This window comes from Acipenser ruthenus, chromosome 22 (assembly GCF_902713425.1).
Source record: "Acipenser ruthenus chromosome 22, fAciRut3.2 maternal haplotype, whole genome shotgun sequence".
Taxonomy (NCBI): domain Eukaryota; kingdom Metazoa; phylum Chordata; class Actinopteri; order Acipenseriformes; family Acipenseridae; genus Acipenser; species Acipenser ruthenus.
The window spans coordinates 11,910,775-11,924,370 of NC_081210.1; the positions used below are offsets into that span (position 1 = coordinate 11,910,775).

The 13,596-nt window shown below is 37.1% G+C and overlaps 1 protein-coding gene across 3 annotated transcripts in view; it reads right to left on the reverse strand.

Moving 5' to 3' along the window:
- Positions 1–8,697: 8,697 nt before the first annotated feature.
- The window catches only part of LOC117431630 (ATP-sensitive inward rectifier potassium channel 12-like), a 37,990-nt gene continuing 33,091 nt past the window's right edge, over positions 8,698–13,596 (reverse strand). For all 3 annotated transcript variants that reach the window (XM_034052783.3, XM_058995977.1, XM_058995978.1), the window contains one exon: positions 8,698–11,998. In XM_034052783.3, coding sequence (XP_033908674.3) covers positions 10,582–11,865 — 1,284 coding nt within the window. In that variant the 5' untranslated portion in view covers positions 11,866–11,998 and the 3' untranslated portion in view covers positions 8,698–10,581. The remainder of the gene's footprint in view (positions 11,999–13,596) is intronic.

Below are 13,596 nucleotides of genomic sequence, written 5' to 3' on the forward strand. Positions count from 1 at the left end.
TGGTGAGAACCAGCAACACTAAGTAATCGGTTTGTTCTGTGATGCTTCCAGTATATTATTATTTATTTCTTAGCAGACGCCTTTATCCAGGGCGACTTACAATTGTTACAAGATATCACATTTTATATACAATTACACATTTATACAGTTGGGTTTTTACTGGAGCAATCTAGGTAAAGTACCTTGCTCAAGGGTACAACAGCAGTGTCCCCCACCTGGGATTGAACCCACGACCCTCCGGTCAAGACTCCAGAGCCCTAACCACTACTCCACACTGCTGGCCATACCTTGTTAATAAGTGCAATGTTCCAATCAGCACATCAGTACATAAATAATGTATATATCAGAAAGGAGACAACCACCAATGGAATGAAATTAATCTCCCCGATGCCTTGATTAAATGTGGAGAACGTTCTGTATGCTCCAGAAGTAGCATCGATGATTCTGAAAAAATGTCTTGGGTAGTTGCCGAAGGAATCCAGCATGGAGTAAACACAGCAGAGAGAAGAGATAGGCGATAGGATTAATGAATCAAGTCCTGGGGACCATTGTTCCCTCCAGGGTGAAGAAAGGGGATCCTACAGACTGCAGCAAGATGCATTGACAGGTAGCTAGAAAAAGCAGAAAAAGGACAATAATAGGATTAGTACAATATAAATAAACATGAACCCCCTTCTTTCATTAATTTTTTCATGAAATCATATTTTTTTAAATTATTACTTTCTTTATGCTTTAAAATGTAAGCAATACATGACCTGAGATTGAAGCTTAAGGTCTCCGATGCAGAGGTCTGAGGGTGGATCAAGGGACTGGTTCGGCATATACTGAATGGGAAGAAGCATCCGAAGCGCAGTGTGTTGACGAGGAACTCCTTTGTGATAGGTGGTTTGGAAGATGAAAGTTGGGATCAGATCTTTGAATATCCTGCAGCGACATCTGTATCCGAGGTAGCAAGTTAAAGGGGCAACATTAACTGTGAGTAACGAAGGGATATTGTTGACTTGATCAGTAACGGTATAGTAGAGACATGATTGCATGAATAAGTGAGAGTAATTGATTCTATAGTAACATTTCTCGGTTGTTGATGTGACCGAGCATGATTGAACTGTGATTACAGTATGCAGCCTGACTGAAGTATAATACAGAATCTGATAATAATTGCCACTCTGTATTATAGGATGCTCGAGTGCTTTGGAAAACTAATTAGCCATTAGGTTGGACGCTGAATCCAATAGGTGTTTGATTCCTACATAATGAGATCCTTGAAAATTGGGCATGAAAACGGTAGGTGGACACGTGATGAGCCAGTACAGGCCGCAGAGCAAGCCCCGCTTGGGAGGCTGGAAAGCTAGTAATTATTGTCATGGTAGATGCACAAGCTTCAAAGGAAATTGAAGTAAGAGTTACTGTTTTGAAATGGTTAGTTGATCTTGAAGATTGGAGAGTGAGTGAGTGAGTGAGTGAGTGATGGATACATTCAAGCAAAATTATCATTTAGAGATACCTCAAATTGCATTTTAAGATATCTTGAAATATTTTAAGATACCCCTAAATCATTTCAAGATATCTCAAATTGAATTACAGATATCTTTAATTGTGGTTAGCGCTGCTGCCTCATAGCGCCATGGTCCTAGGTTCAAATCTGGCCTAGGCTACTGTCTGTGTGGAGTTTGCATGTTCTCCCCGTGTTTGGTTGGGTTTTCTCCGGGTACTCCGGTTCCCTCCCACAGTCCAAAGACATGCTGTCCAGGTTGATTGGTCACTCTAAATTGCCCTCGGTGTGAGTGAGTGTGTGTGTGTGGTGCCCTGTGATGGACTGGCGAACCGTCCAGGGTGTAGTCTCGCCTTGCGCCCTGTGTGTACCGGGTTAGGCTCTGGCTCACCACAACCCTGTAAAGGAGTAAGCAGTTAATGATGATGGATGGATGGAATTAGAGATATCTAAAAATGAAATAAATATATCTCAAATTGATTTACAGATATCTTTAAAATATTATCATTTTTTCCTGATTCACGACTTCGGTTTGAGCCTGTTATTTTACGCATGCCTCACTGGAGTAGATTCAACTAGCTGATCGTATGTAAAACTTCCTGTTTAAACATTTATGGGCTTTTAGTTACTTTAAAATAAAGCACCTTAAAATATAAAATAAACCAAAAAAATGTATTTATTAATAGTCTGTATTAAATAACAATGGCAATAAATACATTTTGTTTTGGTTTCATTTATATTTTAAGGTGCTTTATTTTAAACTTCACATTAATAATGGAAGGGAAACATGGAAACAAATCATTGTAGAGTTCTTAAACACAAACTGAAATCTTTTCTTCTCAGTAATTGATTATGTAGTGCATAGACATACGACAAAAAGTATTTACATAGCCTACTGTATGTACTGTACTTTTTTCCCTTTACACTAAACTAAAATATACACAGACTCAAAACAAAAGTTTTCTGCAATATTCTTAAATTAAAAGCACTGAAAGCATAGGGAAGCATGGTTAGGGTCCAGACGAGTACAAACATGGTAAACGAGAATTATCATGCAAATTTGCCATGGTAAACTTCCATATATAGAAACAAGCTTAGTTTTATTTATGCTTTCCGTTTTTGGGGACCCTGTTTTTTAGATCTATGTTTTGGTTTGTTTTCACTGTGCCCAGGGTCTGCGCTACATTTAACACATCACATTCAGTTTGTCCTGTTTTTTTATTTTCTCCGGCTTTCTTTTTTATAATCCTCCTAAGGTCATGCCATTTTTTCAATGTCAAGTGTCTGTTGCTTACAGTGTACCAGTGAATTTATTTTGTTAGTTATTTCTTTACATGTTTCTTTTCTTAATGTTTTTTGGCCCTGCGAAGTGTTAAATAATATTTCTTCATTTTGTTTTCCATTTGACTAACTAACAGGTCAAAGTCTTTGTGGAAATTTGTTTCCCTTTTCTTTTTGTCCTGTGCCATAGTTGCAGAAGCCATAGCTCGATCCTATTATATTTGCCTGCTACTTCTTTCTGTTCACAATACCACTCATTTATCTTCCCGAAGGAAGTTCTAAATCTTGACTTTCGGCATTGCAAATCTGTTTATAATGAGATGCAAATTCCAATCTCTCCTGTATAATGAGCAGTAATTTATGCTGTTCGTAAACTTGCGGTGATACTACGGTAGTTGAAGAGAACTGATTTAGTTGTTTCATGATTCTCAAATGTTGATTTCAGGCAGCATACTATTTATTTTTTAGATATTATTGTCCATAAATTTAAAGGGTTCGGAAAGCAATGTTTGGGCATGTTACAGTAATCTATAGTCTGATAGCAGGTTTGTCAGTGCAAAGTTAAAAACAACATAAAAAGAAAATAACTCATCCATTTAAATATTACATTTTTTAATTTAATAAACTTTTCATTATCCATTAAAATAAAACAAAAAACCCAGCATCATTTTTCTATATATATATATAATCTGGGCAGAGGAAGACTTTTACAGAGGTCAAAGGTCCTCCAATTAAGAGAAATCCCTTTAAGAGAAATACCAATTTTAATCACAAGCTTCTGTGCTGAAACGACGTAAAGCTGCAGATGACTGAGATAAGAAATCACATTGCTGTTTGTTCAAAATGGTAGTTTAAAATAATGAGTCAGGCTGATAAGGGAAGCTGTAAGCCAACATGCATTATGTTGTAAAACAATATCAAACAGAAAGACTGTGGTTGAACCAGTGCCTTCTTAAGGAATGGAATTTCTACATTTGATTAACTAACAAACATAGAATTGAAAGAGAAGTTGGGAGGTGCCCAAAACAAAAACAAAAGTAAATATTGACAGGTAATATTGTTAAAAGTATGATTTCTCTAGATATTACTAAGAAGCCAGCCAGCCAACCCACCAATTTTCAACTTCTTCTCTTAATAAGAGCGTTTCTCCATTTTTTAAGGTGTCATCAACTTTGGCTTAGATAGATTAGCTGCTCGGGTTTAAAAACAAAATCTGGTAAAAATTCCACCTTAAAAAACACACTGACACTTGTAATCCCAAGATGCAGTATAGAAGCTGATGATGCATTGCTATGGTTACGTCATGTGAGACAAGCCACAAACATCCCAGTGGTATCAAACCCTGCGGTTTTGTAGGTACAAAGGTTTCACACAGCAGGTACCCTGTGCCTTCCCAGAAGGCAATGCAAAGCATATATACTATAGGCCTGGGACACCTTCAACATCTTTTAATCCTTCACATAACAGAGAGGCGTGTCTTTCAGTTAGTAAACAGATTATTTCACCAGTACCACTACCTGATAATTATTAGGCATATACTCAGCAGCCTTTATTCATTTAAATAAATATTTGAGTTATGTACATTTGTAATGCATCTCAGCTTCTATGCTAAGTTACAGGAAGCAGCAATTTCTACTAGGGACCAAAACGTGTTTTTGTTGTATTTTATCTTGACTGGTTTAAAAAAGGGAAAACCACATTTGTTGATTTGTAAAGTTATTACATTAAGTTGCAAGTGATAGGAGGCTGCGTAGTCCAGTGGTTAAAGTAAAAGGCTTGTAACCAGGAGGTCCCCGGTTCAAATCCCACCTCAGCCACTGACTCATTGTGTGACCCTGAGCAAGTCACTTAACATCCTTGTGCTCCGTCTTTCGGGTGAGACGTAATTGTAAGTGACTCTGCAGCTGATGCATAGTTCACACACCCTAGTCTCTGTAAGTTGCCTTGGATAAAGGCGTCTGCTAAATAAACTAATATATATATATATATATATATATATATATATATATATATATATATATATATATATATAATGTGTGTGTGTGCGCGCGCGTGTGTTTCACAGTTTCGTTGTAACTCAAACGAGTCTTTAATAGTTACTTAGCACTAGGTTTATATAAGCAGTTATGTACACATACATCAGACAATTTAAAATTGTGTTGGGGGTCCTAGAGTTCGCAATTGTAAAACTAACTAGTTTGAAATGGCATTTCTTTTTATTTGTTCACCTCACCCTTACCTTTGTGTGGTGTTTGCAATCATACTGAGTGGTTCTGGGTTCTGTTGCTCCTGTACAGAGTTAGTACTTTACCTGCTTCGACTTGCTTTGAGCTCGCCTGGAGGATTCTAACTGCCTCGCACTGAACAGACTTCCTCATTCCAGTAAACCATGTGACACCCTTTAACTCTGCTGGCCTAGCCTGCTATAAGCATATAGCAAGGGTTAGTAGGTGGGAGCAGCGCCACTGAAAGGCCCTTTTGACACATACAGTAATTGGAATGGAATAGGAATCTGTTCCCAGACAAGCTTACATACAGGTAAAGACAGATATAGAGAAAAGCAATATTAGATCAACAGGACCACTCAGAATAGTTGCAAACATCATATTGGAGATGAGTTACTCATAAAAATAACTCACTTCTGGAGGTACTTTGTGGTATGACAACGGTGCATATATTTGACCTGGAAGAATATTAAAGTAGCTCCCAGTTGTGACTGCTATAAATATATGAAGGAGAGGGCTGATAGCAAAGATCTAACCTTTAAAAAAAGAGAGATCAAAGATATGAGAATTTGTCCCAGCCCTAAATACAGAGAAGTGCAGAGAAGTCAACAAAAGCATTGGGTACATCACTACAGTTTCTTACACAGCTGCTATTTATATGCACAAACAATTCTTTAGATGATCATGTTATTAAAGAACACAGAGCTAACAAAATAATCCCATTAATCTAACCAGGTGTGTACTTTCATTCATTACGTACCTGTCGGTCTCAAATGGCCAATTCTGAAAGAAACACATGCTATAGTAAATATAAATATATATATATATATATATATATATATATATATATATATATATATATATATATATATATACACATATATATATATTATCTTAAAACATAATATCTGGTACTAGGTTAAAGTCTCAGTTTGCAAGCCATGCTTTCAGTTAGTGTTGCACTTCCTTGATCCCCACCCCTTCAATGGCTTCTTTCCTCTAATTAACCAACCAGCTGGTTTCCCCTTTTAACATTACCCAGAAGACACTTCTGTGGTAAAATGACCCAAGAAGGGCAAGTGTAACAGTTATCCTGAGAATAAAGCACAGAAACTTCTTTAACCTAAAGTAGTACCAGATATCATGTTTTAAAATGAGAATGTTTATTTCAAAGTTACACATTTAAGGCTTATGTTGCTAATGGAAGTGCAAACAGATAAGATGTATGAAGTGGTTTTGTGAGCTACAATCACTTTAATGATGAACAGGTTTGCATGAAACTACCTGAATTGTTTCCCTAAACTGTTTCCTTTAAGAAAACAGAATCCATTTCTTGTTTCTCTTTTCACATAGAAATGTGGTCAAGGTTTAACCAACACGGTGTGTATAATAATATAAGATTGTAACATCAAGACACAACAAGGTAAAGCTTTTTGGGTTTTCTTATTTTACACAGTCAAAAAGGAAAACTCATATCAAAGGGTAAATTCAACATTTTAATCTCTATCTAAATAGCTTTCTTTGTAATATACAGTATTACATAGCAAACTCATGTAGTAAATGTATACTTATGTCAATGGACCACAACTAGTATGTAAACTCAAATAAAGCCATGAACAGAATGACCTGATGTTTGCTTCAGTCTAGTTACTTTTTCTGTTTTTCTAAATAGATTTGATATTAAAGAAAACACATTTGCAACTGCATTCCTGTAGCTACTGTCTCAAAAACATATACTGCATTCTGTATTGCTTCACCTGACAGTAGCATTGTACACAAGGGTTGATGATACAGTACACAATATGATGAAGTTATTTAATTGGTTTTGTGGTTAATTTATTGCTTTTCAATAAGGCATTAGGGAGAAACAGGATCCATGGCCAATTAATACTAAACAAGGCTTAATAGTCTGAATTTTAGCTGTAAATTCAATTGAAGTATAATATTGGTACGGTTCAAATGATTCTCAGATTTTTTTTTATTTAACATAGATTTATTTATGATATAAGACAATTGATTATTACTTGGGGTTGTGTTTAAGTGTTGATTTTCAAGGTAAAATGTTATGAATCAGTGTATGTACGTTTCAAACTTTACTTCCCTTATATATGTGTGTGTGTGTCTACCTTTAATTTGAGTTGCTCACCACCAATTATTATAATTCAACTAGAGGAATTAGAAAGTATTTGTTTCAATTGAGTACTAAGTTCACTGCTTCCCCTATATTCAGGAGCTCACACAGTATTTTACAGTATATGGTAAGACTTTCTGTATGGTTTATTAATTCAATTTCTTAGAAACTGTAGAGATGAACCTCAAACTGCTCCCTGATAGTAACAATTATCCATAGAACCTACATACAGTAGGCAAAATGATCTATACAATATATTAACAGCAAGCTCCATACTTAGGACTATACATTATATAACATGACACTCCATAGCCAGGCCTATGTTACAGTAGTTTACAATAAAGTCCCACCTAGCTAGGACTGTACAGTACCAGAGTTTTAATATATATATATATATATATATATATATATATATATATATATATAATGTTTTAAGGAACAAAACAAAAAAGCTCAAATGACATTTTTTCATATATTCACTATGATAGTGTATATATCACAAGCACAAATGTACCCTTCAGAACCACAGCAGTGATAGTGCACCAATCCAAAAAAAAAATAATTAGTATAACTCTAAATAAATGGTAAAATAATAATAATAATTATTATTATTATACTAATAATAATATGCTGCTTTTGATCCAATTCATTCGATTAATTAATTAATCTTTATTTCAAAATGTATTTTGATGCAGACATGATTACCCCATTTTTTAAATTTTTGGATTGAATCAAACATCGTAAAATAAATGAAATTTTAAGTGATTCACTAATTTTGCTTTTGTGTGTAAATAGTGTGTATTTATTGTAATTGTTGTAATTAATTAATGAAGTATCTGACACTCCTGGGAGAGCATGCCTGCTGTGTGTAATTGACAGCTGTGGAATCCAGTCAGCAGGTAGGTGTGTTCCAGCGGGGTGTTGGGTATAAAAACATCTCATTTAATCACCTCAGGGCTGCTGCAAAGCTAAAGGGCTGACCATCGTCCACACTATCTGTACAAACAGAGCGACACATCTTGCTGAAAGCCTCCTGTCGCTGTGAGGGTAAACTTGGGTCGAAGCCGAAAAATGAAACCGAAACCGTTTTTGTACAGTGTTTTATTTTTTTTTTACGTACATTTCCCTGTATGTCCTCAGTGTGCTATCATTGCTGGTAGTGTCACATGAGCAATGGTAGTGCACTAAGGCCATACAGGGAAATGTACGTAAACAAAAATAAAACACTGTACAAAAACTATAAAATAAAAGGTGCCGTGAAAAAGGTGTGAGCTACACCTAATACATCCCCACTTATTCACCTCGCTCTCTACAATCTCTGAACTTATCTTCTCTGTTCAATAAACAAACTCCGACTCACCCGGCCATCAGCGTTTTTGGTTTTTTTCTTCAGCCTTGACCCAGGTTTAACCTCACGGCTTTCAGCAAGATGTTTTGCTCTCTTTGTACAGGTAGTGTGGACGATGGTCAGCCCTTTGGCTTTGCAGCAGCCCAGAGGTGAATAAATGGGACCTTTTTCTACCCGACGCCCCGCTGGAACACACCTACCTGCTGATTGGATTCCACAGCTGTCAATCACACACAGCAGGCAGCCTCTCCCAGGTGTGTCAGGACTTCATACTTAATTACAACAATTACAATACACACTATTTACAATATTTACACACAAAAACTCCTCTCATGTGCAGGACTCCTGCCCTGCTGCACCCTTGTAAATGCATATTTAGTGAAAAAAAATAAGAACACAATATTGAAGCAACCATAAAAAACATAGTAAAGGAAACGTAAAAAAAAAAAAAAAAGCAATTAAAATTACATTTGAAGCTACTTACTTGAAGACAACCTGCAGTTCAGCTCAACCCTAGCCCCATCTTGAATTTAAAATTCGGAGTGTGTTTGATGAAAACATTGGAATGAAATCTTGCTTGATCTTGTGGCTATTGCCAGGTATTTGAGGACAATTTGGACACAATTTTTTGTTTTACAAATTCCAGTTAGACCAAGTGGTCATTGCAACATATGAGGAGGCAATTGGAAACACGCAAAAAATAAGCAGCTGTGTTTGTTACTAGCTCGATATAAAGACTCACCCCTCTTTCCATTTATTTAGAGCATTTACTTGGTGGCTGCAATCGTGAACTTTGATTGCATTATAATTGTTAATTATGAATGTCATGTGATGGTGGCTGTCCCTTTTCCTGAATTGTAATAACATACACAAATATTTATTCCAACATGTATAAGCCAAATATAGCAGCTCTCTAGGGATTTTTTGGAATTATGTTATTTAGATGTACTAGTTAAAATGATTGATCTATTCATGGCAATATTGCTTTCCTTTACTAGGATGTTGTCTTTATTTAAATAAAATGTCCTTAATATTCACCAGCTTCCATGTCATTTTAGAGGTGCAAAATAAATGTAGTACTCAAAGGGTTGAGCCTGTTTGCCACGTCTGTTTTGTCAAGCCCTTTGCACCAGTAATTTGACATATTCTGCAGTAAATTGTGCTTGCCGACATTGTAGTCACTCAGAGTGTGTGGCTCATTTGTTGTGCATTGTTGAGTGCGAGTCCAAGGAAATTTGCATGCACCACAAATCTATAGCTCCTTTGTGTATATGCCCAAGTTTTCAATAGGGATAACCACATTATTATCTGTTAATTGTGACACCTTCATGCTGGTGCCCTAGGAGCCTAAAAAAGCAGGCAAAAAACCTTGCAATACCAATTGTTAGGAGGCATAGGAGGCTGTGTGGTCCAGTGGTTAAAGAAAAGGGCTTGTAACTAGGAGGTCCCCGGTTCAAATCCCACCTCAGCCACTGACTCATTGTGTGAACCTGAGCAAGTTACTTAACCTCCTTGTGCTCCGTCTTTCAGGTGAGACGTACTTGTAAGTGACTCTGCAGCTGATGCATAGTTCACACACCCTAGTCTCTATTAGTCGCCTTGGATAAAGGCGTCTGCTGAATAAACTAATAATAATACCAATTGGTGGGGATCAAAAGTTACATCATAACTTACCTAAGCAACCTATTTACAGATCAGTACTAAATAATCTCTTTCATTTCTATATTACATTTCTTTGTATTACTTCATTTAAAGCTTTCAGGTTGAGCCATCTTACAAAAATAAAATTCAAGTTTTCATTAAGAAACAAGGTCATTTTATGTCACCTAACGTCTTAGTCTTGGACATTCTTGACTATACTTCCAGGAAGCCATATTTATTGTTTGTTTTTCTTACCACAGCATTTGTTAATTGTATTTTGCTTCAGCAGTTCTGCTTACCCTTCTAGATTCACAAGAATCTTGACACTGATTTTATCGCTTGACCTCTCAATGTTATTACAGTAGTTAAGTTGTCCTATGGCACTTGCATTGTTCTGCACGTATTCATTGAAACAAACAAAAACAAAAGAAAAAAAGCTGATGCAAGATCAATGGTTAGGGGGTCATATCTCTGATTCCCGCCTGTATGACTTCTGATCCAGTGCTATGGTGGCTTGTCTATCAAATTCATGCCTGCTGTCTGGACTCAAGTCATCCAGCACTCGGCTGTCCTCGTCATCTTCCTCATCCCTGCTCATAAAAGCAAGTTCATTTTCATAACAGAAAGAGTTGGTACTAGGAACCAGGTATTTATTCTCAATTATGTCCTTGGCACTACAGCGTGGAGTTGAGGGCACCTCGTAGGTTTTGTGGAAGTGGAAATAGTCTACTTTGTATTGGTTTTTCTCCTCAAAGAGAACAGGTTCAAACCTGTGGCCCCACAGAATCTCACTTGCCAGGTATGAGCTACGGGCTTGGGTTGTCATAGCAGTGGCTTCCACCATCCCTTCAAGTATGACCACAATTTCAAAATCCGCTGTTTCTAAGTCTTGTTTGCTTATGCCATATAAAGGACTCTCATCATCGATTTCGTGAATAATTGTTATTGGAGAAACCAAGAAGATACGGTCTAAACCTTTATCAAACCCAACATTTATGTCTATTTGGTCAAGGGGTATGTATTCTCCTTCCTCTGTGATGCGTGGCTTAATCAACTGAGCCCTGACATGGGCCTCAACAATGTGACTCCTCCTAAGGTTCCCGACTCGCCACATGAGACAAAGCTTCCCATCCCTCATCGCTATTACAGCATTATGGCTGAAAAGTAAGGTTTGCGCTCTCTTCTTCGGCCGTGCCATCTTTGCCATGATTGCACCAATCATGAAAGAGTCAATAATACACCCAACAATGGATTGAAAGGCCACCATAAAAACGGCGACAGGACATTCCTCAGTGACGCAGCGAAACCCATATCCAATAGTGGTCTGAGTTTCAATGGAGAAAAGAAAAGCAGCTATGAAGCCGTTGACTTGCAAAACACAAGGCTTGAAGTTGTCATCACCCGCAGGGTTGTCTAGATCTCCGTGGATGAGGGCGATCAGCCAAAAAGCTAATCCAAATGCCAGCCATGATATCAAAAAGGCAAGGGAGAAGATCAACAGCATGTACCGCCAGCGGATATCCACACATGTTGTGAACATATCAGCCATGTATCTTTGAGACTTGTCATCCATGTTGGTGAACTGGACGTTGCACTGTCCATTTTTCTTCACAAATCTGTTCCTGCACTTCCTCCGGGTGTGGATTTTGCCGTTTCCGAAACCGTTTACTCCACGCATGGTGGTCAGCCTTAGGCCGTCTTCTTCTGAGGAAACAATGCTGTAAAGGTTTATTCTGCCAACACTCATCTCTGTTTAGTGCAAGAATCGTGGCCCTTGGTATGTCGTAGTCCTGTGTCCCTACTTAATGTCCACAAAACATTCACCATGAAGTCCAGGTTTTTCAGCTCTTTCAGTTGTCATATATAAATCCAGTGTTACCCTGTGGAAAGACAAGACACAAATCAGCCCACAATACAGATTCAGCACTTTGAATAACAACTACAGCCCCAATTGTGAAGCTATATCTCATGAGTTATTTAAAGACACTTAAATACAGATTTAAATTCTTTAAACTCTTCTTGACAGTTATTGGCTTATTTGACAACAGGCAAGAAATGCGTCATGAATATGTATTTATTTAAATTAACCAAAAGCTTTGTGAATAGGGCCTCACATTTCTATTGAAGCCTTCCATCCCTAAAACGAGTTTCCAAGGTCTTCTATCCATGCTCTGTTGATTGGGGTGGGAAGTTTTAATAAAACCCTGTTTGAGAAATTTTGAGTATTGCAGTATTTAAATGCTATTCCACTGACAGGCAAAACTCAACAGTTTGGTAGCAAAGTGAAGCTGATGAAGATCTGAAATTGCCCAAAATTTCCCCAAAATGTTCTGCTTTATTTAACATTACTAAGCTATACTGTAGTCACTGGTAAATGCTAATTGAATTAGGAAGTATAATCCAATAAATATTATTGTACATACATTTTCATCTATGGTTATATTGAATTCACATCATCATAAAACAAAGTTTCATCTACATCATGTTTCAGAAACTTGGAGGCAGCACATATAGCATTGCATTATTCATATCACTTGTGTTAGGCATTTATTTAAATTTATTGTAGCGATGATATTAACATTTTATTAGCTTTGCATCCTGGATTTAGTAAGCCATAAAAAAGGAAACTCAATTTAGAGTGCCAACTCAAAGTCAGGGAGGAAAGGTATTTAAAATAAGTCATGTCGGTACAACATGTATTAAACTATATAAAAATGAATAACATTCAGTCTGATTTTAGGACCACATATCATTAAAGTACTTTTAATAACTAAAAAAGGAATCTTGTTCATTTTGGCTACTGAGTTATAGAGAATGACCTGAAATATTACTGCAGTCATGGACATTTCGTATGTTTAACTTTGAGGCAGCAAACCTGAGCAAGGTGGAATTTCTATAATGGGACTAGTAAAAAATTACCACTACCGATGTACATCAGTAATTCCTTCCCCCTGAAACAGTGAGTTTATTAAACATTTGCAAAATCTAATTACAGGACAAAAATAACAGCCCAGTGCAAATTGTGGAGTTCAGCAACAATGATTTAAAACATGTATGGTGGGAAAATAAACAGAATACATCTTACTCCAATTCAGACTGCATTAATGATTCCTTTAAAACATATTTCTAACTGGTTCTTCCTACAGTATGTGCTCGTTCCTCTTGGCTTTTATTGTTTAAACCCTGTTCTCTGCGTTGCCATAGTAACAAGTCAGTGCACACACATTATGTAGAGAATAGTCTGCATTCAGAAACCTGTTCATCATGTAACTCCCCATTAACTCCTCCAGAGGAAGCGGCACTGAATTAGCTGTAAGAATCCTAGAAGCTGTTTTACACAGTGCCAAATGGCAGGGTTGAGCTCCTGGAGACTGTTTTGGCCCAGCATCTCACCTTCCGGGGTGCCGGAATAAGACACTGACACTCAGGAGATGGAAATCTACCCCCCTGAAGGGAGATGCCGCTGCAGAGGAGGGGA